At 39.6% G+C, this 27,844-nt stretch overlaps 1 protein-coding gene and 1 long non-coding RNA gene across 4 annotated transcripts; one reads left to right on the forward strand and one right to left on the reverse strand.

Moving 5' to 3' along the window:
- Nucleotides 1-256: 256 nt before the first annotated feature.
- LOC308678129 lies at nt 257-16,137 on the reverse strand. 3 transcript variants are annotated; one of them, XR_014028604.1, is made up of 8 exons: nt 16,012-16,137; nt 14,929-15,138; nt 14,687-14,830; nt 10,377-10,649; nt 8,783-8,883; nt 7,045-7,507; nt 6,052-6,193; nt 257-392 (listed from the first exon to the last, which is right to left on the reverse strand). It is a non-coding gene; the product is annotated as an uncharacterized lncRNA (long non-coding RNA). The 3 variants fall into 3 exon arrangements; XR_014028605.1 differs by lacking the exons at nt 14,687-14,830; nt 14,929-15,138; nt 16,012-16,137 and having other exon boundaries at nt 10,377-10,989; XR_014028606.1 differs by lacking the exons at nt 6,052-6,193; nt 14,687-14,830; nt 14,929-15,138; nt 16,012-16,137 and having other exon boundaries at nt 289-392; nt 10,377-10,989.
- On the forward strand, nt 389-27,263 carry RUNDC3A (RUN domain containing 3A). Its single transcript, XM_081345005.1, has 11 exons — nt 389-706; nt 6,117-6,241; nt 7,955-8,088; nt 8,486-8,571; nt 16,873-16,962; nt 17,414-17,494; nt 18,125-18,290; nt 20,528-20,685; nt 20,911-21,048; nt 22,666-22,772; nt 25,360-27,263. Exons 1-11 carry the CDS (start codon nt 600-602, stop codon nt 25,500-25,502), a joined length of 1,335 nt encoding a protein of 444 aa, XP_081201131.1. The 5' UTR covers nt 389-599; the 3' UTR covers nt 25,503-27,263.
- The last annotated feature ends 581 nt before the right edge of the window (nt 27,264-27,844 follow it).

Here is a 27,844-nt window from a genome sequence, read left to right on the forward strand (position 1 = left end):
TGCTGATTTTAATTCTTGCAAAATTGAGATCGTTTGCAGTGAAAAACCGCAAACAAACCCAGCACAGTTCCTAAGTGCAGAAGACCTATGGCGGGAGAGCTCTGTGCACGGCTGAAATGTCTGCATGAAATGACTGGAAAGCACCAACACGGGAGGCGCCGCCTCTCCTCCTTCCCGTTCCTGGCTTCTCCGCCGGCGCCGACTGTTCCCATCCTCGGGCATCACGTCATTGGCAAAGGGGCTGGTTTCCTCTGTGGAGGAGGAGGAGGAGGAGGAGGACCCCGCTTTCCATCAGCACCAAGGAGAGCTCCTCCCGACCTTTTCTTCCCCTGTCGCCATTCGTCCGGCTTTTGTTGCTTTTTTCTCCGAACCATCCAAGAAGGGGGCTGGAGCTAATTTGGGGAAGAGAGAGAGGAGGGAGATACTTCAGAAACATCCGCTCTTGGGGGAGGTTGACCCAACGCCTTGTTTTCTGGGGGAAAATAGGGAGAAGAGGAAGGGGGAGGGGAGGGGGTGGGGAGGAAGAGGAAGAGGACGAAGAGGAGGAGGAAGAGGTAGCAGTGACACCACCCGGGCTATTGAGAGCATCTTTCCCCTGGATGGAATCACATTGTATCCGGTCTACCATGGCGCTGGGGTTGTCCTCCAAGAAAACCTCTTCCAGGAACATTTCAGTAGAAAGGAAAAACCTGATTACCGTTTGCAGGTAAGAGACTCTTTCATTGTGGGGGTGGGAGTGGGGGATGGAAGCCGACTGAATAAAAGGGAGTTCACGCATGCATGTTCCCTAAGATAAAGATGGGACGAAGGCCAGATTAGTGGGCAAGGTGGAAATGAAAGGTGCCATTTCTCAATATTTTAATTCTATCTTCAATAAAAAAAATTGAAAAAAAGAAGTCTGGAAATGGCAAAAGGCTTACACAAGGTTTCACTTATATTTTACATAGGTAGTATGAATATTCAGTGCTATGGGGGTAGGGGTAGAAAAGTTAAAAGGTGAAAATATTACTACATTGAGTGATAGAAAAAACAATCAGGGTGATTGGAATTCAAGAGACCTAAGATGGCAGGCTAGGTAGGGCAAACAAGCAAATTAAAAGTAAAAAAAGGGGAGGGGGAAAAACAAATATCAATGGTTGTGTAGACTCCCAAAGCACTAGACATTAACAGAAGATGGGCCACACTATTCATCACTCCACTCAGCATAGTCAATGGACATGTTAATTGGGAATGAAGTGAGGTTCAGTCCAGCACATCCTCCATTATGTTTTCAGCATATCAAGTTATGGATTAGAAACTCAAAGAAATTATGATTTCCAGAAATATATCCTTAATTAAATCTGTAGACTCTAACAACCTAGGAGGTTCTCCCACATGGCCAGTAGACTTCAGGAAAACACCATACATTATATTGGCCTAGCTATTTTCAGACTTGAAAACCTTATTTTCATTTGCAAGGTGATCAGTTAGCTGAGACAGTTTCAGACTGTCAGCTGGAATTGAAGCTCCAGGGCAAGGTGGAAAATTCTGGTAGACAAGAGAAAGGCTTTGTGTAATTATCACTTGTTATGGTGAATTGCTGCCCTTTAGGACTGAAAACATCAAAATTTGAATTCCATAAATAAATAAAAAAAGAAACAGGAAACAAAGTCACAGGGAGCCCTTTCAATATTGGAATCTCTTTTATACCATTCTTTTTCTCAAGGAAAAGGAGCTCTCTTGGAAACAGTGTTGACAGAAGAATGCTATGGGCATCCATTTAGGGAGATATGAGATCTGGGAAGTGACATCACTGTAGAGCAGTAGAAGGGACAGGAGGAGAAAAGGAGGAGGAGTGGGCAGCTGCTATAGCAACAATCTTCGTTTTCAACAAAGGCACTGAGCAAAAGGTGGGAGAAGAAGGAGAAACCTAGTTTCTTCAACCTATCACAATAGCATGCTGAAGCAGAGAGAAGATAGTGCAGCTTTTGTTGGAAGGTTAATGTTTTTATTCAGATGGACTTGCTTAAAATAACAATAGGAAAAGAACAGCTTGGGAAATAAAAGCAGAGGAGACAATGGGCTTCTTCTATTAGAATGAATTCCATATATCTGACACCAAAGACTAGATGACCACTGCTTGTCTGTCAAAGTCAACTACACAGAAAGAGGAATAAATGAGAACAACCATATCTTGGAATCAACCAAAGCTTCATGCCTCTTCCTTCCTGGGGTTGGCCAGAATTTGATGGCCTGCCTCCAAGCACCCTATACCTTTTATTCAACAAGGTGACAGGGAGACTGTGCTTTTCGTTTTCCCCAATGAAGTGAAGGAAGATCACCTTAACAGACTTATTTTTAGGATTGAATGGGGTTTTTTAAATACACAATTATGTTGCTTTTGGAAAGCTGGATGAAATGTTGATCATTCTAACTTTCTGAAAGGAGCAGAGGTGGAGAAGATGGAAAATGGGGAGCTAAAATGATGAGAACAGCTTTTTCCAGTCTGTTGTCTTTCCAATATTTCCAGCCAGCACAATTGTTGACTAAAGTATAAATCACAACCCATCTTTCTTAGACAAGCAAACATCAATAATCAGGGCTTTTAAATTTAGGAGGAGGAAATAAACTCTGGGTGATGGATGTAAATCAACATTATTCACACTGTTTTTAAATACAAGTTTTCATGGTTTCCACTGAAGAAAAAAATCTACAGGAAGCATTTTTGTACGCAAGCTTTTGGTGCTATTCTCTTTTTCTTAATTTGTATAGTGCTTACATAAATTAGAAGAAAGAAAAAAGAGTAGATAATCTTGATTGATAAGATCCAAACATTATCAGCAAATATTTAAACTGGCCATAATTCCATTGAATTTAAATAAGGCCATCTTCTAGCTAGTTACACATAAGGCTAGTCATATGCATAACTCTCTTTTTGTCCACATGACAGACATATTTGGTAACAAAAATACCACAGAAAAAATATTGGCATACAAAGTGGAGGAGAGGCTTTGTGGAGAATCTTGAACATGTACTAATTATTTTTCCTTACCTTTGGGAGTCAATTCTGTGAAAAGGCTACATTTTGAATGTTGCATTAAGGAATGAGAAATTGTGATACTCATTAACACTATCCATCCTTCTCTTCATTTTACTTTTAAAAATAAGTATATATATATTAAGAAACTTGATAAATACTCAAGTGATAAATTAATCAGCAACATTCAGAAAGGTACTCTCTGAGCAAATTCAGCCAAACCACTGAAGATAAATTACAGGATTATGCTTCACTTACTTTGACATGGTAATAATCTATATATATATATTTAAATTCCATTTATATCCCACCCTTCTCCGAAGACTCAGGGCGGCTTACAAGCTTAGCAGTAGCCTTCATTCTATGTATATGCCTGCTTATTAGGGCTTTCACACACACCCCAAGCAGCATTATTACAAAGTCAGCTTAATTGCCCCCAACAATCTGGGTACTCATTTTACCTACCTCGGAAGGATGGAAGGCTGAGTCAACCTTGAGCCTGGTGGGATGCGAACCTGCACTAATTGCAGGCACCTGGTGTTACTTAAGGAGGCATTAGCCCCCTGCTCCACCAAGGCTCTGGGTGACAAGATGCCTAGGAGTGGATAGATATCACTATCACTTTTTTTCTAAGTGCATCTAACTAGTTGCTATCTGAAGAAAGAGAACTGAGTTTTAAAGAGAATTCGGTCAGATAATCCTGGTGTTATTATTTTCAGTCTTCAGGTAGTTCACAGAATGTAGAAGTTTAGAGATGAATAAAAATACTCATTGCTTTCTGAGCTGTGCAAATCTTTCATATCAGCCTGGAAAAAGATGAAGCTTCTCTAATATGAAAAGAGATGCTTCACGCATGTTTCCATATAATTTTAATAGTTTAAACAGCTCCGGTGCTTATTTTGAATCACTTAAAACATATTTTCAATTAGCTTTCAGTTCATGATTTCATGGAACTTTCAGGAATATTTTTTTCAGGAATTGCAGCCACAGCATAGGTAGGAGATCATGAAAAGCCAATTTAAAAAATGATTAAGTTGCAAAGGCTATGCAAAACAGGCAGAAAAGCAAACAGCAAGGGACATTCTGAATGAGTTTAATGCCAAATGCATCACAGGAAGCTAACTGTCAGTAGATCAAGTAATCTTTTATATTGTTTTGAATCAGGAGTCTTTACTGATTGATTGATCCTTATTAACTGCCAGCTCCAACAGATTTTTCAGGCATACATTTGTACACAGCTGCTCATTTTAAGCTGGGTTGAACCAAAAAGCTTTTATGAGAGTTTTGGCCAATTAAGAGATCAGGTTAACAACTAAACTGAATCCAAGGAATAATTGAAGGAATCAAGAAGAATGTTCAGTTTTCCAAAAAAATTTGGAATTATCAATTGATATTAGCCTTTATTAGACAGAACTGACTAATTTCAGGTGCATATTTAATGGAAAAATACATTATTTTTATTACTAAGCATTATGAGTTCCTCTTTGCTTTCTCAGAGTTCTAATTTTTTTGTGTGAACTTTCAATGAAAAATGTACAACCTAGGGTTGATTTTCTAATTCATACTTGAATACTTAGCTAAGTAGCTGCAAATATTTAATTAATATTTAATATTTAATTATTAATATTTAATTATTAATATTTAATATTTAATTATTACACAATGCATTTAATGTTGTATAACATATGCAGTTTGAGCATCAAACAGAAGCAAAATACATCAAAATACAATACACTTTAATTAAGATATAACAGCAGAAGTTGTAAAATGCAGAAAAGTGAAACACTAAGTAAAAGGTATGTTTCTCAGACTCCTGAAAGTGAGGAATTCTTTATGTGAACTGTTTGTACACATACTTTGCTTTGCATTTAAAAGAGTTTACTTTTAACATATAGAGAAATAGAAATTATACAGAATTCTAATCACTATCATTCAAAGATATGGAAAAGTTTTCTGACTGGTGGAAAGCCAGCCTAGCTAGAGTGGTGATTCATGCAGAGATGCTATTAGTAGCTACTTCTGAGGATGAGTAATTTTTTAAGAGGGAACAATCACAGATGATGCACTATTGCCCAGCATCCAAGAAAACTTAGAAAAAATATGGCCAGAGAAGCGAATCATATGGAAATGCAACAGCTACTCTATTAACAACTTAATTTGTATATGATACCAATATCCCAATATTAATTTGCAACAGAGCACTTAAGCAGTATTTATATACTTAGAGATATGGCTATAAGTCTCAACAGATTTATGTCAGAAACCTTTAAGTATTGCTTAATGCATTGCTGCTTAAAATCATTAGTAGGTATAACAAATAATCCATTCAATAATTTTCCCAAAGCTGGATGCTTGATAGCAGTACTATTGAAACATAATACATTTGCAAGAAATTCAGTAATTAAAAATGCATGCCAGGAACACATTGAAATGATCATCTTTATGTTTGTTCCAAATAAGGACTGGTAAAAGTTGGACTAATTCAAATTGCCCTCATTTTACAGGAGAAAAACAAAGAAGCACATAAATATAGGGAAGTTTAGAATGGTTATCTGTCAAGGATAAATTATTCCAATATGGGAGGAGATGAGTTTCCGGTACCTGAAGCCTGACCCAGTGCTCTCTCTTTCCCCCATCCCATGTGCTTACAAAGTCCAACTTATCTTTCACTAATCTGAACACCACTTCTACCCCTAAGATCCTCAATAGAAGTCTCCAGGTCTCCATTTCCTAAATAGCAGGATTTTTTTATGACCAGTGATTAAGGCAGATTTTTTTTTAAATGCAAAACTACATTTCATCATGGAATTGTGATTGTGGAAGACATGAATGATGTTTCTAAAAGCTGTATTTGCTGAGCAAACACATGGGAACAACAGGCTATAATGAGTATTAGTGTACAGGGTCAGAGCTACCTCATTAAGGCTTAGCCCAAGGTTTCAGCTGCTACTTTTTTAGAAAGAATCAGCCCATTATGGAGGAGGAAGAATTTTGTCTTATATTTGTATTTTACAAAGAATTAAAAAAAGCTGTACCTGGTGATATGGCTTCTTTTTCTCATTTAATTCTGTTTATGTTTCCTTTTTTCATTCAATTGTAGATTTTCTGTGAAGACTTTATTGGAAAAATATACAATAGAACCCATTGATGACTCATCAGAGGAGTTTGTGAACTTTGCTGCAATTTTAGAGCATATACTCAGCCATCGTTTCAAAGGGGATCATGGTACGTCAAATAAACGTATCTTCTGGATGAATAGGATGGTGGTGGTGGTGCTAATCTGCATCACAGCAAATTTTATATGAGGAGCTAAGCAAAAACTGCCAAGCTTATGCCTGACTGCTTAGCCTATGCCTGACTGATGCCTGTATAATGTTGAGGTGAAACAGAGATTTCAGATTCCTTATGTATCCAACATAAGGTCAGAAAAACCAAAAAAACATATAGAACAGAATCATAGAATGGAATTCGTAATGTTAAGTCTCCTGATGTCAATATATCTAATCTGAGGTGTCCAAGACTGAACCTAAGCATCTTTAAAAACCAATGTTTTGATAAAACAGTAGTTGGTCTGCATACCCCTCATTATTACTCACAATACAGTATAAACTAGAGATATGTCTCAGTGCAATATAGTATTTTATCTTACTGCTTGGTAAACCGTTAACACTGTTTACTTCAAGGTCACTCTTATCAATCCAATCTGTTATATAAATAAGAATTATTGCTTTCTTAAAGACTGAAGAAATTATGTTATTATGATTGTCAAGAGATAACCATTGAATGTGATGGATGGATGGGTCTAGGAATATAAATGAAATCCTTCTGTATGAAACCAAAGGTTAATTCTATTCATAATTTTGTGTCATATATAGATCACCGATTAAGCAACCAGGAAGTTCTAATGGTTATCTTATGGCCCCGAATATTTAAGAGTTTAAGCAAACAGGCTAACTTCTGCAGTGATCCTTTAGCCAAGAATATTTGTATTTCTGAATTATTATTAATTATTGTTATTTATATCCTACCTTTCAGTCCTCCCATGATAGTCAGTTTGGATAAGATGCTGAACTATAAATGAAGAAACTAAATCCTTGTCCTCTGTTAGGCATGAAAGCTGGCCGGATAACTTTGGCCCAGTCATTCTGGATGAGAGTGTTATGTATTCTATCCTGAATTGTACAAAATGAAAATAGGATATAAATGCTTAAAGGCAAATAAAAACAAATATTTTTATTTATTTTTAAAGAACTAAAACTGTTCTATACACTTCTTTCTGCAAGGCAGTTGGTGGTGGGAGTCCTGTAAAAGAGGTGAAAAGAGTACATCTGAGTAGGCTTCTATGATAGTTATCACCTGCCTTGTCCCCTTTCTCTTCCATGAGTCTTCCCAAGGGATGGCAGGCAGTAACTGTCTCATTGTGTATAATAACAGATGTGGGAATGACCATGTTTGCTGGTGCAACTTCAAAATCCACCTTCTAAATAATATCTGAGATACAATTAGAGTTAAGTATATCTGACTTTGACATTTATACAAAATGCCCGTTCATCCTAATTGTTATAATACTATATATGTGTTGTATTTTTAGCAATCAATCAAATTGTTTTGTGATTCCTGTTGTAGCTAACAGCTATTTTTCAATATACTCTGAGATCTACCATTAGAGACAGACCTGCCTTCTGATGAACTCTGATAAAAAAAAGTTAGTCAAAGTACTTTATATTCATCATAGACTAGACTAGATTTAGAAAGTTTTAATACACTAGGGATGTTGAAGGAATGTGAATACATAAAAATGTTAATGTGCTTCTATTATAGATTTAAGATTAGACTCCTTAGCAAGTAGCAACTAATAGATAGCCATTCATTATTGATCAGTATTGTCTGCACTACACTACAAGTCTTTCCCCTCCTTCCCTCCCTGCTTCCTCCTAGGTCCTGCCAGTTGGTTTAGCTCTGATGGACAACGTGGCTTCTGGGATTACATCCGCCTGGCATGCAACAAAGTCCCAAATAACTGCGTCAGTAGTATTGAAAACATGGAAAACATAAGCACCTCCAGAGCTAAGGTCAGAAGATCTCAGGGACTGAGGGAAGCCCTGTTGGACCACCTCTGGCATTACATATAGCTAAGTGGTCACTTCAGGCAAAATATGTTGGCAGTTGTGAGTGGCAGCCAGGTGTGTGAAGACAGAGCTGTTCATGCTATACAGCCTGCACCACCTCTCCAAGCTAACATGTTGGAGAGGATGAGACATTCTGACTTTCTAAAACATATTTATTAGGAAACAGCATTACTTGATGTCACAATGGGAACCTTCACTTGGTTGTCATCCAGCTTTCCTTAGATTTTCCCTAGCTATCTTTACTTCGAGTACAGATTCAGGTTGAACTAGATATAAATCTGTACATTTATTATGAACAACTTTTGTAGTGCTGCCTGTTGTAGCAAACTTTCTGTTTTAGGGCCGGGCGTGGATTCGTGTGGCCCTGATGGAGAAGCGCATGTCTGAGTATATTGCTACAGCACTTCGGGATACCAGAACAACCAGGTAAGAACATCTGTGCTTGTAGCAAATAGCCACACATCCTTTTCCTTTCCTTTTCCTGATCAAGTAGGCCTGGAGTCCAATTTCCTAGTTACTTTCCCAACCAAAATTACAACTATATGGAGGAGCTCATATAGGCCCACACATCCTATCAAATAGGAAGGAAAAAAGTGTCTGTGTTAATAAACGTAAACACAGCGTAAACTTAAGATACATGTAATTAGTCACTGCAGAATTTCAAAAAGTGGATTCCCATTTGCAAAACTTGTACTCGGTATTGTTGAAAGAAAAATCTTCATCAGGGTCCAATCCAAGCTGAGAAAAAACAAAATGGAGACTGCTTTAGAAAGAAGGGTGGAGTTTATTGAAGAGGAGAGCCAGACAGAAAGATGGCTCTAGGAAAAACTGACCACATATAGCAGAGAGTGATGGGTTTTTATACCTTCTGGGGCTCTTAAGGTTGTTTCCTGTTCCTGTTTGAGGCTTTGTATTTCCTCTGTCATGCACTTTGACCTGAGTCTGGGTATGCCCTTTTGATATTGGTAAATTAATCCTATTATGTCCCCAAAGGTCATGTCTTTTAGAGTTTGGCTGGGGGTGTGTAGATTTTAGGGGTCTTTGTCTTCATAATCTCATCAGCTTCTAGCTTCCTGGCTCCAACCTGCCTGAATAGGATTATCACATCTGCATTTTTAAAAGCTGGCGTCTGCCTAGTTTCTGCTTGGGGCTATAAAAAAACTGGGCTTGCTTTTCCGCCTTTAAGCTCCTTTGGGGGAATATATTCTGTCTTTTTAATATTCCTCAAAATATTTTCTTCTCTGGGTGACCTCCCACAATCCCCCCTTTGTGCCGTATAAGTGTGGGTAACACAGTTTTACTAGCACAAGATTAAAATGTGATCTGGTCAGGGAGACTTGATGGGCACTTCTATGGGGCTCCAGGATGTGGGAAAACAAGCTTTTAAACTGTTAATGCAGGGAAAAAAATGGGGGGCGGGGAAAACACTAATAGAGGCAGCAGAAAAAGATCCTTGCAGAGGCTCCCAAAAAGGGGAAGCCTTTCAACCATGAAGATCTAAAAGTCAGGGCAAAAGTTCTGTTAGGCGGAAAATAAATTTATAGAGTTCAATATTCTGTACAAATTATTTTCAAATGTTGGATGTCACTTTGAGCTTCCAGTCAGGTTTGCACATTCCTCAAAACTACACACAGCCATGTTTGCCTCAATACATAACCATTGGCTGCCCATTTTCAAGGATTGTTTTCTGCCTTAGCACATAGTTCAGTGCATCCAGGTTTGTGATGTCCAGTTGAGCTTAGCGAGGTTTGCAGGCCAGTTTATTAATTTTTCTTAAATTGCACACAGTGAGCCCTAGGACTCCCATTCTGAGTCCACCAGTGCAACATATTCAGGGCTTGGGTTTGGAGATCTCTTTCCTGCTACCTCCTCAGTGAGAGCATATGAGTTGCAAATCACCTGACAGGCCTGGTTCCCTCCCCCTTGGAATTTGCAGAAAGTTGTGCATGCAAAGCTTTAATGCCACAGAGCAAGAATCAGGCTGGAGCTTTACTGAAGCTAGGTGAAAGGGATAGACTCAGTGTGATTCTGAATGGTGTGTGTGCATTTGTGTATGTAACTACTCATACAAAACAGGCAATACAAGCATCCTGTACAAATTTTTCCTCCCACCAGACAGAAGTCCAATGTGTTCAGTACTTGCTGTGCCAACCATTTCCAAATGCCATCCCTCCATAAATACATTCAAATGGCTTATTACAATACAAATGAGGCAAGAAAGAAAACCTTACAATGAATTTCTACCCTCCTCCATGGTCTTTCCCTGTTGTCTTGTGAGGCTTCACATGGGGGCCAATGGTTCCAGGATTCATTCCTTCCTCTGCAGCTTTCACAGACTTCTGGGGGGATGGTAGGACTTGGGAAGATCTGTTCCACTCTGGTTGCATGGTGGCTTTCTAGTGGATGTCTGAATTCAAGCCCAATTCTCTGGCTCAAATGGATGGAGGCAGCATCTGGGTCAGTGTGCTGTGCTTCCAAAGGTTGTGGGGGTAATCTGTGCAGGGCTGAAAGACATAAGAACAAGGTCCCATCTCCCCTTTCCGGGTGGACTCTCCCAGGAAAGGCTTTGCTGATCATACAAAGGCATGGAGAACAGAAGATAAGAAATGGAGAAGTAGAGGCTTCCGGTCTGTGCTCGTGGCACTGGCAGATGTGCATGGAGAGCTTCTTTCCCCACTGCCCGGTTTCCTCCGTTAGGAGATCCTGAAAAGGGTTGAAAGTCGCCCTGGAGGGGTGACGACCATAAGGAGGCCCTCCGACTGATTGCGGAGGGGTGGCAGCCCCTCCATTTGATCTGGAGCAGCTCCTCTGGACCGACAAAGAAAAGGTTGGTCATAAACATGGCCGACCATCAAGCCCTACCAGCCAAAAGCCAAAAGCACTAACAAGCATGACGAAAGCAACGTGGAGGAATTGGGTGAGACCCTACCTTTCTTATTTCCCCAACTAATTTCCTGTGGGAGCATTTTGAAATTTTCCTCCCCCCACTTTTTGGAAAAATGGCGTCTACCTACTTGGGGATTTAAAGTTTTGAAAAGAAAATAAATAACTAAAATTAAATAATTTAAAATTGAACTTGCTCTTTTTGGACATTTGAGGTCCCCAAAACTTCTTATTTGTATGGGGACCTACTACCCTATTTATTTGCTAAGCTGAAAAAAAAAGAGGAAAAGTCTAAACTGGATAAAAGACTAACTTGAGCTTGGAAAAGGATTCTATATGCTACTAAGGACATGTTGTGGTGAAGCCTGGTACAGCAAAGAAATTTACTTTCTTCTGTGAGACTTGGCTACAGACTAGCTGTCGTTGGCATTATCTAAAAAAGATAAGAATTTGAAACATCTGGCAGAGAAAAACTCCCAGGAATAGTGGAGGTGGACATTCACTGACTTTTATTAAAAATAGCCTCCACTAGAGAACTATCTGTAAACACCTTAGAAATGGAGGAATACTATCCACAACTTAATTATAAACTCATCCTTGAAACAATCCTTGAAATTACTTAGCAGACAAAAGCTAGATTGAAAGACAAAGGTGCCAGCCTAAACTTACAAAATGAAGCCCTGATTCCAACTAACGAATCTACAATCCAAAAATCAACAAGAGGAAGAAATTAATACCAAGACAGAGGACTTTAAAGAACAACAAGTACAATCTATTGAGAATTTTGATAGACAAACCCTGATCTCAACTATAGAACCTGCAACTCAAAAAACAACACAAACTGAAGAAATTACATTAAGATGGAGAGCTCTAAAGACTTACAACCACAACTCACTGAAAACTTAGACAACTATACAACACTGGACATGACCTCTCACCCAAGCCAGATGGAACTGGAAGAAGAAGAAGACCAGTCTGAACTGATAACAAATACACAGGCCCAAAAAACAGAAACTTGAACTATTAGAGCAGCAATTTAATGACTACAAAGGGGCTGGTTCCTTTGAAAATTTGACAACTGGATGGTCTCCCTTGATACATATAACATGTGTAGTAATGAAGGGAGATACATCTGAGGATTTAAAGGCACTAGTATGGAAGCCTGTCTGACACAAAAAGAAAGCCAGAGTTAGATTTTTTTAAAAAAGGTTTTTCTTTCTTTTTTTATCTAGAATGGAAGAGCTTTAATGGGTCAAGGGAAAACTTTGAAAGATCTTATTTGATTTAATATTTAGGATTTAGACTTACAATGGAAATTAAAATTACCTATTAGAATATAGTTTTGAATTATAATATGGAAGTTGGATTGAGATAATAAAGGATACTTTACTAATAAGGGATGAGGTACTAGGATTACAAATGGAATATATTTGTGAAATATATTTGTGAAATAAAATAAGAATGTATCTATCTATGTAACTTTAGATATGACAACCATTACTTAATGAAATAGGGGAAATTTGGGTCACCCGAAACTTAAATACTATGGATCTTAAAGGCTAAATTGAGCATTGTAACTGAAAATGGGTAAAATTTAAAAAAAACAACAGGATATGATAACTATAACTAAAATATATTGATAAATATCTTAAATGATTGTGCTATAATTAGAAATGTATTAACTTGATTGTGACATAGTAATTATGAGAAACAGAGAGGAAATTTTTAGATGATTTAACCTGAGATAGGCACAAATGATTTTGTTACTGGACTATTGTTTACCCAGTCACCACGTTGCTTTGTAAATATTTTGATATTTTAATGTAAAGTTGGAAAACTAATAAAACTTGTTTTTTTTAAAAAAAAGAAATGGAGAAATAGATGGAGGGGGAGGGTAGCTTCTAGGCAGAGTTTGAAAAGACATTACTGCAGTTGTTAAAGAAACGGATAAGCAGACAAAATGGGGACACCACAGATGTGGACGAAAGAGAGGCTGGATTGTGGTAAGAGAAAAATGAAAGATCTCACTTCTGAAATTGAACATTTGCAACATGTTAAAGAGGACTTAAGGACTTGCAACTTGAAAATGCTGGGCATCTTGAGAATACTGAAAGCTCTTAATAATTTTAAAAGCCTAATATTTTAAGGTGTGCAATTTACCAGGGACTGGAGAGTCTACCTTTATATCTGTTTTCAAAATATTTTAAACAGCATTTTGCCCAGCACTACCAATGCACATTTTAGATAAAAACACCACATTAGAAATTGAAAATAAATGCTTATGTGTTCCAGGATTAGTTCCATAGTAGATTCACTGATTAGTGATAGGATAAGAAAAGTAACTTAAGAAGATTATTTTCCTATACAAGCAAACTTGAGCTCATGAGGCTCTTGTAGGTAGACATACCTCATGTTTCAGGAAAAGGATAGACAGATAAAACCCATTGACAACACATACAGAAAATGCCCAAATACAACTTTTTCCTCTAAATGACCTTAAAACATTCCCTGATGACAAGGGAAGGCAAAAGGGAACTCAATTCTCTTCACTTCACTCTATTTTGTTAGCCAGACAAAATAAGAGTGAAGGTATTTTCCCTTTGATGGCTTTTTTTAAGCAGATTTTTTAGCAGAATTTTAAAATTCTTTTCTCGTTGGATTAGAGTAACCCAACAGTTATATTTACTTCACACACAAAGACTTTCACACACACACACACACACACACACACACACACCAGGAAAATGAACAGAAAAGGAAACAGAACTCTTAGTTTTACACATCCTGGTCATTTCCACCATAAATCTCAGCTCAAATTAAGGAAAGCACAAATCTTAAATATGTCAAGCGGTTGCATAGAAAGAGAGAAAGAGAGAGAGAAAAAAATCACTGTTCCTATATTTTAATTTCCTTATTTATTTATTTTTTTTTATTTTAATCCCATTTATATCCCGCCCTTCTCCGAAGACTCAGGGTGGCTTACAAGCTTAGCAGTAGCCTTCATTCTATGTATATGCCTGCTTATTAGGGCTTTCACACACACCCCAGCGGCATTATTACAAAGTCAGCTTATTGCCCCCAACAATCTGGGTCCTCATTTTACCTACCTGGGAAGGATGGAAGGCTGAGTCAACCTTGAGCCTGGTGGGATGCGAACCTGCACTAATTGCAGGCAGCTGGTGTTACTTAAGGAGGCGTTAGCCCACTGCTCCACCAAGGCTCTTTTCCTTTAAGTACCTTTATTTAGCCAATTTGGTTTTTCCTGCTTCATCCCTGAGCAGAGTCCACTCCTGCATAACTTGCATGCATACTTCTTACTCATTCCCGCCTGGGCAGGCAATTTGCCCTGACCCAAGGTATCCATTAGCCTTCTTAAAGGAGACCTCAATGGGATCCTAGATCCTGAACTTCCCATGCTCTTTCCTACCATCTGCAATGAAACTACAAGGCTTTCTCGTTGGTCCCTTGCAACCTGCAGAATACACTGCCCTTGAAATACACTGTCCCCAACAGGTGGAGGTACCTCCCAACCTGTGGTATCCCCTCAGTTTTTCAGACAAATTGCATGGGAGGACTCTGTTCAGAGTACCTCCTTTCCAGAATAGGGCTCTGCTCAGTGATTCTTAGCTAACTGCCCAAATCCAATTCTCTCACTTACTTTTCCATTCCATTTTGACACAGCCTATTCCTTTTTCCCTAACAAAAGGTCCTGTGCTCTCGCCAAACCCCCATGCTTTCCAGAGTCTGTCACTTGAACAGATCCTTTCTGTGGTTAGGAAAGGCCAGAGACAGCAAAATCCAACTGTGATTGGAAAAAAGGTCTTCTCAGTCACACATATAGACATACACACATTTCCCTCGATCCCCTGGGCTTTAAAATTAAAATTTAGAGGTACTCACCTTCTTTCCAAAGCAGCCTTTGAGCTGAAACTCTTTATTATCCTTGCTCCAAATGGCCAGGGCTTGGAAAACCCATCCACAGACACAAGGGGTCTGCTGCTGGCAAGATGGGGCTTACCAGTCTCAGTCCATTGGAGAGGTTACCTTGGAGTCCCATCTGGGTTGCCAAATTATTGAGAGAAAAGAATCTTCACCAGGGTCCAGTCCAAGCTGGGAATAAATAAAATGGAGACAGCTTTAGGAAGAAGGTTGGAGTTATTGAAGAGGAGAGCCAGACAGAAAGATGGCTCTGGCAAAAACTGACCATATATAGCAGAGAGTGGTAGATTTTATACCTTCTGGGGCTCTTGAGGTTGTTTCCTGTTCCTGTTTGAAGCTTTATATTTCCTGTGTCATGTGCTTTGACCTGAATCTGAGTGTGCCCTTTTGGTATTGGTGGGTTAATCTTATTATTTCTCCTGTCCTTAGAATTTGGCTGGGGGTATGTAGATTTTAGGTGTCTTTGTCTTCCTAATAGCTTCCTGGCTCCAACTTTCCTGAATGAATTATTATATCTGCATTTCTAAAAGCTGGCCTCTGCCTAGTTTCTGCTTGGGGACAGGGGCTGGGGCTGGCTTCTGTCTTTTTTAAAGATCTTCTCTATTATTCCTTTGTGGAAATATATTCTGCCTTTTTAATATTCCCCACAGTATTCTTACCACAGTATAGAGTGACTCTGCTGTTGTTTTTCTTCTTCAATATATAGTAGTCATAAATGAGTTTGTATTCTGCAAGTGCAAGACAATGACTCTCAGCTCTTGCTGGAAATCTGTGCAAGAAGCTCTTATAGTGCAATATCTGGCACTAGCCCAATTTTTGAATTGCTTGATGCTGACCTCACATAGAGAGAAAGCTGTACCTAATGCTTTGCCTCTAGGATGCAAAAATGCCTCGTATTCAAACTGTTGACTAAGTGGGTTTAAATGTATTATACACATCAGAATTTTTGGATGGCTTAGAAGTATGTTGATGCTGTCTGGTGGGATTGGACTTGAGGAAGCCAATGAGTCTGTAAACATCTCTTGGTGTCTTTCAAGCTCCTACCTGATCTACGTTTTTAGTCTTTTGGTTGCAGTTGGCAGGCTGCAGAGGAAAGCATCTGTCTTTAGCTTAATTTTTAAGAACATGTCTGGGAACCCAAATCATCCCCATATGCTTTTCTTGAAAAATAAAGTAGCCGGCTGCTGTGGCCAAAGGAGTTGGTTAAGAAGTACCCAACTGTCTAGAAAAAGAACAAAAGAAAGCAAGAGTTATCAGAAGTTTCCTGTGAAAAGAAGGATGGAGGCAATGACAGGCATTATTTCAGTAAAGTAATATTTTATAAATAGTTTTGACATGGGATGACTATCTGTCTATATGCATTGTGTGTATTCCTTTCTGCTCTAAGAGAGGAGGATATAAATGTACCTATTTTGTTTTTTTCCATATTTGTAATACAGATAGCCCTTGACTTCCAAAAGTTCATTTAATGAACATTCGAACTTACAACAGCACTGAAAAAAAATTACATATATCCATTTTTCACACTTACAACCAATGCAGCAGCCACATGGTCACATGATCAAAATTTAAATGCTTGGCAATTGACTCATACTTATGACGGTGCTGTGTCCTGGAGTCACGTGATCCTCTTTTGCAAACTTCCAACAAGCAAAGTCAACAGGGAAGCCATACTCACTTAACAACCATATTACTAATTTATCATCTGCAGTGACAAGAAAGGTTGTAAAATGGAGCAACCTAACAACTGTCACACTTAGCAACAGAAACTTTGGACTCAGTTGTGATTTGAGTCGAGGACTACCTGTAACAGCACAGTGGGAGATAACAATTCCCATATCTTTTTCCACATTTGTCCCTATTTAATCAACAAGCCTCTCTTTTTCCTCACCTCTCCCTCTAAAGGAGATTTTACGATGATGGAGCAATAATGCTGCGAGAAGAATCAACTGTCCTTACAGGAATGCTGATTGGCCTCAGTGCTATAGACTTCAGGTACATTGATGCCCTCTATTTTAATCATTTTTGTCTGGATAAGCACTGTTAACTTTAAGTAAGTATTGTGTCTTCCATTATACCACCTTTGAATGAACTATATTTTATTGCCTTTGCAGATTAAATTAAATAAACAATATTGTGGTATGCATGTGCCCAACTGATATTAGAACTGTGATACAGCCCTAAACTATCTATAGCAGAGATCCCCAACCTATTGTGCACCAGGGACCAGTTCCGTGGAGAGAGGTTTTTCTGTGGCTTGGAGGGTGTGTGGTTTTGTGTGTTGCCTATATCTTGTGGATGGGGCTCTGCTTGTTTGTGCAGACCAGTAGCTGCCAGTGCCATAGCCTGGTACTGGTCCACCGACCTGGGGTTGGGGACCCTGATCTATAGTATCCAAAGACAGGGAACTTTAAATAACTTAATCCAATTTTTATTTGTTTTACAGTTTCTGCCTGAAAGGGGAAATTATGGATGGTAAGACACCAGTGGTTATCGACTATACTCCATATCTGAAGTTTACACAGAGGTAATGGGTTTTCCTAATGTTGCCTTGTGTCATTAGAATTAGGCTATAAAGCAAAAGGTTCTCCAAGGCTAATAATGTATGCTTGATTGTTCAGAGTTTAAGATATGCATGTTTAATTTAAAGGGGAGCCTTCCATTAAAAAAAAAGTAAGAACACATTCTAAACTGGGACTGGCTCCACATGTAACATAGACTTGTGTAGCCATCATCATCATCATCTTCACCACCAATGGAGAAGGTCCTCGGTATGATCCCTTTTGACCATAAATTTGCATAGGATGAGAGGGAACAAATTATAAATGCCCTGCATAGTAACAAGAAAAAAACCTTTCCTGTGAACATAAAAAAAAATAACACAACAGATAGATGTATTAACATTCTTTTTGGAGGTTGATTTTTTTTAATGGGAGTTTTCAGAATGGTATTCTTGGGACTTGAAATGATTAGATATATCTATGTAGGCCAGGTATGCAAGATATTCTTTGAAAAAAACCTTTGGAAACCCCTCAAGGCATTCTTATTAGGATCACTAAAATATAGTGTTGCTGTTTGTAAACTTGAAATGGACTCTAGCGTGCAATTATGCATCCCATTTCAGTCACTTTTTTGCAGTAAACTTCAATCTCTCTAGTTACGATTACCTAAGTGATGAAGAGGAGCGGCACAGCCTGGAGAGCAGTACCAGTGAAGAGAGCTCTCCGGACCATCCGTATCTGCCCTTAGTGACTGCAGAAGACAGCTGGTACATTAAATGGCGCAAGATAGAGCAGAAGTTTCGCATCGTCTATGCACAAAAGGTACCTGGAGTTCAAGCATGAGCATAAGACCCTCAGGGTCAAACCTACGCCTGTCATAAAAGCAAGATGTCTGAAAAGGCATGGAAATGTTCAGAGTTGCACATCTGAGACTGGAGTGAGATTTAGAAATAGTGCTCCAACCTAAGAGAGAGAAAACTGAGGAGCCCTTCCTGTGCTCCACAGAACTTCTAAAATCAGCTGTTTTTGAAATTAGAAAACAAAGAAAGAAAGATTTTCCAGGAGAGGCTGAGAATTTAATAGGTCTGAATAAAACTTCCATGGGAAAGACATGGAGAGGGATTTCTACATGACTGCAGCATAAGGAAAATCTTTGCTCTTAAGATGTATCGGGGAAGAAACTTCCCATTGAGAAAAGTCAGATTCAGGGTTTTTCTCTAAATTGGTGATTTCAGGTATATTGGATGGCGGGCAGTGTTTGGTGACAGTTAAAGTTGTAGCCCAATATGATTGAAGATTATCAGATTACAGGAAAGTTAGCAATAGGTTAAGGTAGTATCTGTTCAGAATCTGTAACCAATTCAGGAGTTAAGTAAAGTATATTGAATTATATATTTACCTTACCAAAGAGACAATTCTTAATATATGTTTGGTTTCCTCCTCCTCCTCCTCCTCTCAAGGAATACATCCAAGGAACAACAGGTTATTTATTTATTTATTTATTTTGAAAATTTGTATCGCCGCCTACTCACACATGGCAACTCATGGTGACTTACATCAATAAAAAACACCTTATAAAAAATAAAATAACAAGAGGAAAAATAAAATAATAACACCCCCCCACCTTCCCCATCCCAGCACACATTAAACTAGCTATTTGCTGGGCTCTATCCAGCTCTGAAATGGGACGCGGTGGCTCAGTGGGTTAGGACGCTGAGCTTGTCGATCAGAAGATCAGCAATTTGGCGGGTCGAATCCCGAGTGCCGCGTAGCAGAGTGAGCGCCTATTACTCGTCCCAGCTTCTGCCAACCTAGCAGTTCGAAAGCACGTAAAAATGCAAGTAGAAAAATAGGGACCACTACGGTGGGAAGGTAATAGCTTTCCTGTGCCTTTGGCGTCTAGTCATGCCGGCCACATGACCACGGAGACGTCCTCAGACAAGCGCTGGCTCTTCGGCTATGAAACGGAGATAAGCACCGCCCCCTAGAGTTGGAAACGACTAGCACGCATGTGCGGGGGAAACTTTACCTTTACCTTTATCCAGCTCTGGGTTCCCCAGATCTTCAGTACCTTCCGGAAGAGTGCTAAAGTGGGGGCCAGGCTAATCTCTGAGGGAATGATGGTCCAGAGAGAGGGAGCCACCAAGAAGAAGGCTCTTCTTCTGGGTCCCGCCAGATGCATCTCCTTAGGGGATGGGACCTGCAACATTCCTTGCCTCCCTGCTCTAGTGCATCGGGTAGATGTGACAATCAGCACCTTGAATTGCACCCGGAAGGAAAGGGACAACCAATGCAGCTCCTGCTGGAGAGGTGTCACACGTGCACACTGAGGTCTGTACAAAACCATGTGGACTGCTGCATTTTGTACCAACTGAAGCTTCCGGATGTTCTTCAGGGGCAGCCCCATGTAGAGTGCATTGCAATAGTCCAGACGGGAGGTGACTAAGGCACAAGTGACTGTTATGGAAGGCTGTTCTAAACTATTGATTATAATTAACTCCACAAAATACTTTTTGCCAGGCTTTAAATCATTTCACAGCTCCTGCTGCTATGTCCTAAAGCCACACGACTTTGGATTACATGCTAAAGAAATCCTGCAGAAGTCCTTCTTTATTCTTCCCTTTGTCAAAAACAGAACTGGGAACTGGGAATACATCTTCTGCAATTGTGGTCACCTCAGCTTTGAAATACCCTTTTCAAGGATTGCCTGGTATAGAAAACATCTTTTGGTGCAATATTTTGGCTTAATCTGCTTTCTATAGACTTACTTTTACTTATTAAGACTTTTAGCCACCTGTTGGGTTTATTGGTTTATTGCTACTAGTTTTGATATGCTAGAGATTTCAGGCCTGACACAACTTTTGAAGGTTATTAAATAAGTAGTCTAAAAAGGTTAGCAGATCATGGACAATAGTTATTTTTTAATTCTTGCTTACTGGCTGTTTTTGCAGAGTTTACTCCAAAAATCCAATACTTTTATGCCAATTTCATTGTACTAGTGCATAGGAATTAATTTTTCTCCTTTCCACAACACCCCCCCCCCATTTTCTTTCTCCCAGGGCTATCTAGAAGAGCTAGTTCGGTTGAGAGAGTCACAACTCAAGGATCTGGAGGCAGAGAACAAACGCCTGAAGTTAAGGCTGGAAGAGGTGAAGGTGCAGAATCAGTTAGAGAAACGGGAATTGGAAGGCATCATCCTGGAACTGCAAGAGCAGCTGTAAGTAGGATACAACCCCGCATACTCTCCTTGCCAGTAATAAGCAGGCCCAAATGGAATTGGTTTTCCCTTTGTCCTATGAGACAGGGTCTAGGTTTGTCAAAGCTGGATCCTGTGTCATGTGGGAGGATGGACACAGTGCTGTTCTCTGGCTCCTTGCCTTGAGTTGACAGGTTGCACTCCCTCGTCCCTGATCAGACTTCCCTCCTCCTGCTCTGCCCTCAGGATGGGCCTCATCCCTTCAGACAACAGCCAGTTTACCCAACTCTCCAAGGATACGGCTGCACCCTTGGTGAACCAGTGGCCGTCTTTGGGGATTCTGAACGGTAATGAAAATCATGCAGAACCCAAGATATTCAGGAGGTCAGTGTGTGTCTAAAAGATGTACCTTTTTCTCTAAGATCTCTTGTAGCCTCAGCATATTTGCTGGAAATCAGCGATGCATGTTTCCTCCATTCCAAGACAAGAAAAATATATAGCATACATTTTACACTTTTCAGTAAATTTAAAATTCATGGAAATTAATTTAATCTTGTCCCCAGTTCCCATTTTCATCCCTGACTTGCTTATCACATGCCCCCCAACTAGTGTAGCATCTTTCCACTAAAATATTGCCTATCTCTGTTCCACATCTAATTCTCTATTTGCTCAGTCTAAATCAGACATGTCAAACTCGTGACGTTGCGCGACATATCGGAACTTTTTCTCCATTGCTGGCAATGGGGTTGGCGCGGTTTCGCATGGTGATGCATCCAGCCGGCAGTTTGACACCCCTGGTCTAAATCAACCTAACTGAACCATAATAAATCTCTTCTAATTTTTCTCTGGTTTCAATTCATCTTGCTAAAATAGCCATTCTGTTTTTAAACAGAAGCAGAAAATTGATTCTTTTTCAGAACGAAAGCATCAAACTTTGATGTTCTGGGAAAAGTATTAAAACCACCACGATAAAGAACACCTGTTTATTATCTAGGAAACATTTTAGCCATGGAAACAGGCTTGTTTTGGCAGTCCTGCCACATGAAGAAATAGGCACAAAAGTTTCTATATGCTGTCTATAGTTGCTACAAAAACACCAACCTTATTTGCTGTCTTGACTCCATATTTGGCACATCAGTATGAATTATTCCACATTGACAAAATTTTGTAATCATTCAATATTAGAATTGGCTGAGCAAAAGAAGGGTGATTTCAAGAACAAAAAGAGCAGAATCAATGGAGAACAACATTCAAGGATTATCCAGAGCATCTGGGTCTGAATTAAAAATAAAAAAGCAAAACAAATTTGAGCTAAATTAATATTTGGATGGAAATAATCTGTAAATCCCAGGTTATATACTAAATGGGACAAAAATAAAACATGGCAGAGGGGGACAATTACAAACCATAGCTGTATTGTGGCTAAAAAGTCTGCCCGAAAAACAGTCTATATGACTTCAGTAGTTTCCTTTTTAAGATGTGCCTCCTATACACATGAAAATTATATAGTCATGGGATGTTTTTCTGGCAACCTGCTCATGTCTTTCTGTATCAAGTCTTCCCAGGGGTACCTTTGGAATTATGAAACCAAGTTACAGTACGGGCATCTCAAACATGGTTCATGTGATGGGCATGACCAAGGTCAATTATAAACCACCTACTTAAAGAAAAATCAAAGTGAAGATGCTTCCAGGATGCCTTCTGACATTTTATCTTCCTTTTTTTTTCAAAGTAATGGTTTGTAGCCATTCACTATTTCTATCATTTAGAAATGCCTCTGGGTCTATGTAGAGCCTAGATGGAAAAATATGTTGTATTTTGAGATTGAGGTGTTGTTTTGGAGCATCCATTTTTTATAATTAGATTTTTTTTAAATGAAGCTAGGTAGGACAGAATTGCTGGCAGATTTCAAAAGTTAATCATCAGAACACCACACTGGAAATGTACAAGTTTTGGGAATTAGTTCAGAAATGTCTCCTAATTCTTTCTTCTTTTTTCCAGGCATAGCTTCATGAGCACAGATCAACTTTCCACAGAAATAAGCTTGAGTTCTGATTCACAAAGGATGGGTGAAGGAAAACACGAAGGGGAACCTTGGGGACCACTAGGTAAGAGTTTGCATGGTCGTGGGAAATAGCTGTGACTGGAGTTGTACATCACTCAAAGTCCTTGTGTCATTTCATTTGGCTTAATGTTTTCCAAACCCAACCATATTATGCTTGTATTTGTTAACCCCAAAAGGGCTTGCTTTAGAAAACAAGATATGCTACAGCTTGTCATGCCCTTTGCCCTTCACAAAATGTGAAGGGCAAGGGGGATATGTGTTCTGTACCAGTCTGCTACCGGCCCTGCAGAAAAGGCAGGGACAACCCCTTTACAAACGGCAAGAGGCTGGAATTAAGCCTGCCAAATTTATTAATATAAAACAGAGCAAACCAAGACACCAACCATGAAACAGGAGCTATGAAACAGGAACTAATCAAGCGGTTGCCTTCAGCAAACCAGCCCTCCCACGCATTCCCCTTTTATACAGTTCAGGGCGTGGCTTCTCTCTGCCTCCTTCCGAGGTGCCCCATTGCCTTCCTCTGTTTAGTCCTGATTGACTGCCTCCTGCGTCGGGCGTCCTTGAACAGGGCCAGCTGTGTGTCATCTTCATCCACGCTGTCAGGCTCACACAGCTGGGTCTCCGTCGTGACCAGGTGGGAGGGGCCTGGCTGAGGGCTCTCATCAGAAAGATCTTCAACCCCCTCAGCAAGCTCTTCAACACCCCCCTCCTCCTCTGAGTCGTCCGACCCAACTGCCGAACCCACAGGCTGACCCTGAATCACAACAATATGTGAGTGTTGGCTCCCAAAGAGAACATTTATTAAATGTATAAGCCGCCCATCTCCCTGATAAGATAATTCTGAAAATTTTTGAAGTCCCATAATTAATATTTTCCAAGGCAAGTATATTACATAGGACAGGGCTTTTCAACCTTTTCACCCATTGTACCACTTATGGATATGGCAACATCTGAGTACCACCAGTCGCCTAGCAAGGTGTCAACTTGATGACCACCACCCCCCCGAAAAAGGAAAAAAATGATGAAGTACAGGTAGTCCTTGACTTACAACAGTTTGCTTAGTGACTGTTCAGTTAGAATGGCACTGAAAGAAGTGCCCCCCAAGCCACAGCCGAGCAAGACACCTGCCTGCCTGGCCGGTGGCACTCTTCCTCCTGTCCAAGGTTTTCATTGTTGTGAGCATTTCTGTTGAGGATTGGCAGCGGGAGTGTGTGGGGGTGGTGGGGGTGGGGGTGTGTTTGGTTTTTATTCCCCCCGTCTGCTGGGTGGTTGCAGCAGGTTTTGGTCACTTCACATGACCCTGGGATAGTGTGACCATCATAAATATGAATCAGTTGCCAAGCATCTGAATGTAAATCACAAGACCCTGGAGATGCTGCAACATTCCAGCTGATCAGTGCTTCTTCTGGGCTCAGAAGCACCAGGATCAGCACTGAACTCCAGCTGGAACCTGGCGCTGAGCCTGGCGCTTCCGCTGAGCCCTGCAGCTCCAGCCATTTCTTGCTCAGGCTTGTGCGGTGCTGCCATTCCCCTCCCCCACTACTTTTTTAGGATGGTTGCGTACCACCTCTCAGGTGCCAATGTACCACAGGTGGTACCCCTACCACTGGTTGAAAAGCCCTGACATAGGAAACAGATTTTTGGTTTTGGCTCAAATCAAGCTTTCTGTGACTATGAAATCATTCTTCCTAATCTGTTTTCTTGATAGTTTCAAGAAAGAAATAATTCCAGTAATAACAGTGGTCTCCCACAAAGCATAAGTTCTATTTCTTGTTAACCATTGTTTATAGAGCTTCCAGTGATTTCACATCTAGAAATAAAGCAAAACAGCCTTTGTTGTTCCACCTCCCTCTCGGTTTACCTTGTTCCCACTGATCTTCTAACATATATTACATAATTCTGTTCAAACTACCCTGAATATATTAGATTCAGTAGCCTTTTATGTTTTATGCTTAAAACAATTTTGTTATTTTTTTTTAATCCCATTTATATCCCGCCCTTCTCTGAAGACTCAGGGCGGCTTACAATTTTTGCAATATTTGAATTATTAAGACATTACAGACATTTTAAGTTGATGGTTGGGGTTGGATATAGCATTTAGTAATTTCAAATTGATGCCAAGATTAAATTGCCATTATTTGCGTTTTGTCTTTAACTTTTCTCTTATCAAGACACACGCAGAACAGTAACATACAGAAGACTGGCTTCTTTGCAGGAACATGATTTTGTTCTGCATTTTAGGGACACTATTTAAGTAACATGGACATCCATCTTACTGAATGCCAGCCTTCCATTTCTAAAACAAATATGTAATTAATTTTTCAAGTTACAACTGCTGCTTTTGGATTAAGCTCTAAGTTTTTAATCTTTCAATAAAGTTTTATTGAGGAGTTATTAATAATTTAATAAATTATTGAAGGTGGTGCTAAGTACCTGCCACGTGCAGCTTCAGCCTCTTCAAAAGTTGTCGGTATATTTCTTTCGAAAACCAAAATAGAAATTCAACACATGGAGAAAGTTTTAATTTTTAATCTAGGTTTACCCTTCCTTTGTTGGAGTCTGGGCCAGCCATGTTCTCAGGGGTGGTCTGCACTCATTTTAAAGCTATTCCTCTCTTCTTCTCTCTGCAGGAAAGGACCCAACTCCGTCAATGTTGGGCCTTTGTGGATCCTTGGCCTCTCTGCCTAGCTGCAAGTCTTTAGCTAGCCTAAAATCCAACGAGTGTCTGGTGAGCGACAGCACAGAGCCTAGCCCTGCTCATAGCCCCAGCTGAGACAGTGGTAGTCTGTTCTCATAAATCTCAAAAACGTCGATGAAGATTTTGGGTGGACAAAACATCCCGAGTCAAACCTCTTTGGCTTGATTTCAGTAGGTGGGAAGGGCAACTGAACCATTTATCCAGCTTGATGCAACAGGGCAACATGTTTGCTTCCTCATCAAAATATTCTTAGACTTTCTTCCTTAAATTGGGAACAGAGAAAAAGAGAAAGCACCCCCTTGTCAGAAAGTGGAAGGGTTGTCCACAAAAAGCGCTTTTGTGACATGACGCTGTACATATGTATATTATATATGGTTGAGATTGGCAAAACGTGGCTGCCTCTGCAAAACAAGGTTTAAGAAAAAAATCCTCTGAATGTCTATTGCTGGAGGCAGAAAGAAGATCTACACCAGTTGAAATTTGCTGCACATCGTTCAATGTGAAGATTTGCACAATGGACAAGGAAATTGCCTGCTCCTGTATCTATCCCCTTTCATTGAAGAGAATGCTCTGTGGTTGTGTTCCTGTTAACAGCATTTAAAAACTTAGCTGTGGGAAGGAAAGTAATTTATTACCCATCTTAAGCCGACCACCACACTTCAAATATAACTGCAGGATCTGTTTTGGTTAATCGTATTACAGAAAGGGGATTCAAGGCAACTTCAGATTCCTGGATATCTTTATAGCACAGGAATCATTTTTGTGTCTTCCTCGGTCCTGCCACTCATGAATGAATCTACTTCCTACATGTTTCTCCTGCATGTTGCTATCCCATTGGAACTTTCTGCTATGGGAATGGAAACATTGGAAGGTGAAAGAGTACCAATATCTTGACTTTTGATCTGTGCCATAGATCTGAAGCAGCAAGACAAGCTTAAGAATCTACTCCAGGATAAGTCAAGATCATCACTGACCAGAGCTGAGAAACTGACTGGTACCACCTAATGGAATTGTTAGAACGAACAGACATTAAATCAAATTAAGGAGCTGGCAGACAATGCTTACTGATGATTATTTTCTGGTAACAAATTCAGGCTGGGTTTTAAAATTCTGCAGTCACTAACAATTTCAACAGTAACAAACTGTGTCAAGAACGGGACAAACCACTTGGTCTTCCCATTCTTCCTTCCAAGTAAACACATCTCAACAGTTACATGTAACCCAAAAGGGAAGAAAGCTTGTAATAATGACAGTATTGTCAAAATTCCAAAACTATAGCTAAAAACCTTTGGTATGTCTATGTGAGTGGTGAGGGAATTCACGTCTCCCATTTTAGAGTACTGGCTGTTTATGAGCATTGCAAACTTAGCCTATGTTGCTACTTATGGTTTGTGTAACATTGGCTTGACTGAACCAGGCAGACTCTACTATTTTAGTTTCCATACTTCTCATAAGCTATTGTCTGCATATTGCTAAAGAATGGGGAATTGTTCAAGACCAATTGATAAGCTGATGGTGGATGTACGAAACTCAATAGTTTCCTATTACTACCAAGGTTATTTAGGAGTTTTATCCCAGCGCAGCATTTCCCAGTATTAGACTATGTAAATCTTCTGAGGCTCACTACCTGTGACAGAGGCAGGAATACAGCACCTGTGGTCACCATGTCATATAAGTTTTCCAATGGCTGTTAAATAAATTCAACTCATACTAGGGGCTATCTTCTGTATTTCTGAAGTCCACAGGCTGAGAATCTTTTGGTCTTAGCCAATATGCACCACCACCAGCTCTCAAAACCAAGGCTGGATCAAAGGGGAAATGTTCATGGCCCAGCAGTAGTGCTCTGCTTGTTGGATGCAAAGAAATCATTAAAATGTTTAAGAGTAAAGGAAGTCATACAGAAGCCCAAAAGGAATGTAGTGTATCAAATCCCAAATTATCCACCATCAGATCCTCCCATCTGGAAAATCTGAACTATACGAGAAACAGAAATTAGATACATTGAAAATAACTTCTTCCTTATCAACTATATATATCTTAAAACATTTCTTATTTACGTTCTCTTTTAACTAATATATTAATCATGCCACTGTATCTATTTCTCTGCATTCCTGTCATGCCAGTGGTTTCATCTACTGGCCTCATATGCAGCAACTGTTTTATTTGGGCTGCTCAAAATTTTAAGTTTGCAGAGTGGTGATAAGGAAGTTCATGTTTCTGTTTGCTGAAGCAACACTATCAGAGACCTAATGATTTGCTGCTGGGTATTGCAAAGACATATGATCTACACACACATAATATCCTAAATTTAATTTAAAGCACCATTCCCATATTCACAAATGAGAAAAAGAAATCATATTGCAGCCTGGTTTATCCAACACACTGACACAACAGTTGAGTTTACATCTTCTATTGAA

Source organism: Vipera berus, assembly GCF_964194415.1.
Source record: "Vipera berus genome assembly, chromosome: Z".
Classification (NCBI taxonomy): Eukaryota; Metazoa; Chordata; class Lepidosauria; order Squamata; family Viperidae; genus Vipera; species Vipera berus.

What these genes read in the sequence shown, in the direction of transcription:
- RUNDC3A (XM_081345005.1), top strand. Translation starts at nt 600, where the DNA reads ATGGAATCACATTGTATCCGGTCTACCATGGCGCTGGGGTTGTCCTCC. An exon ending in GCATCGTCTATGCACAAAAG is followed by an intron (nt 18,291 to 20,527) that starts GTACCTGGAGTT and finishes TCTTTCTCCCAG; the next exon opens with GGCTATCTAGAAGAGCTAGT. An exon ending in GAACCCAAGATATTCAGGAG is followed by an intron (nt 21,049 to 22,665) that starts GTCAGTGTGTGT and finishes TCTTTTTTCCAG; the next exon opens with GCATAGCTTCATGAGCACAG.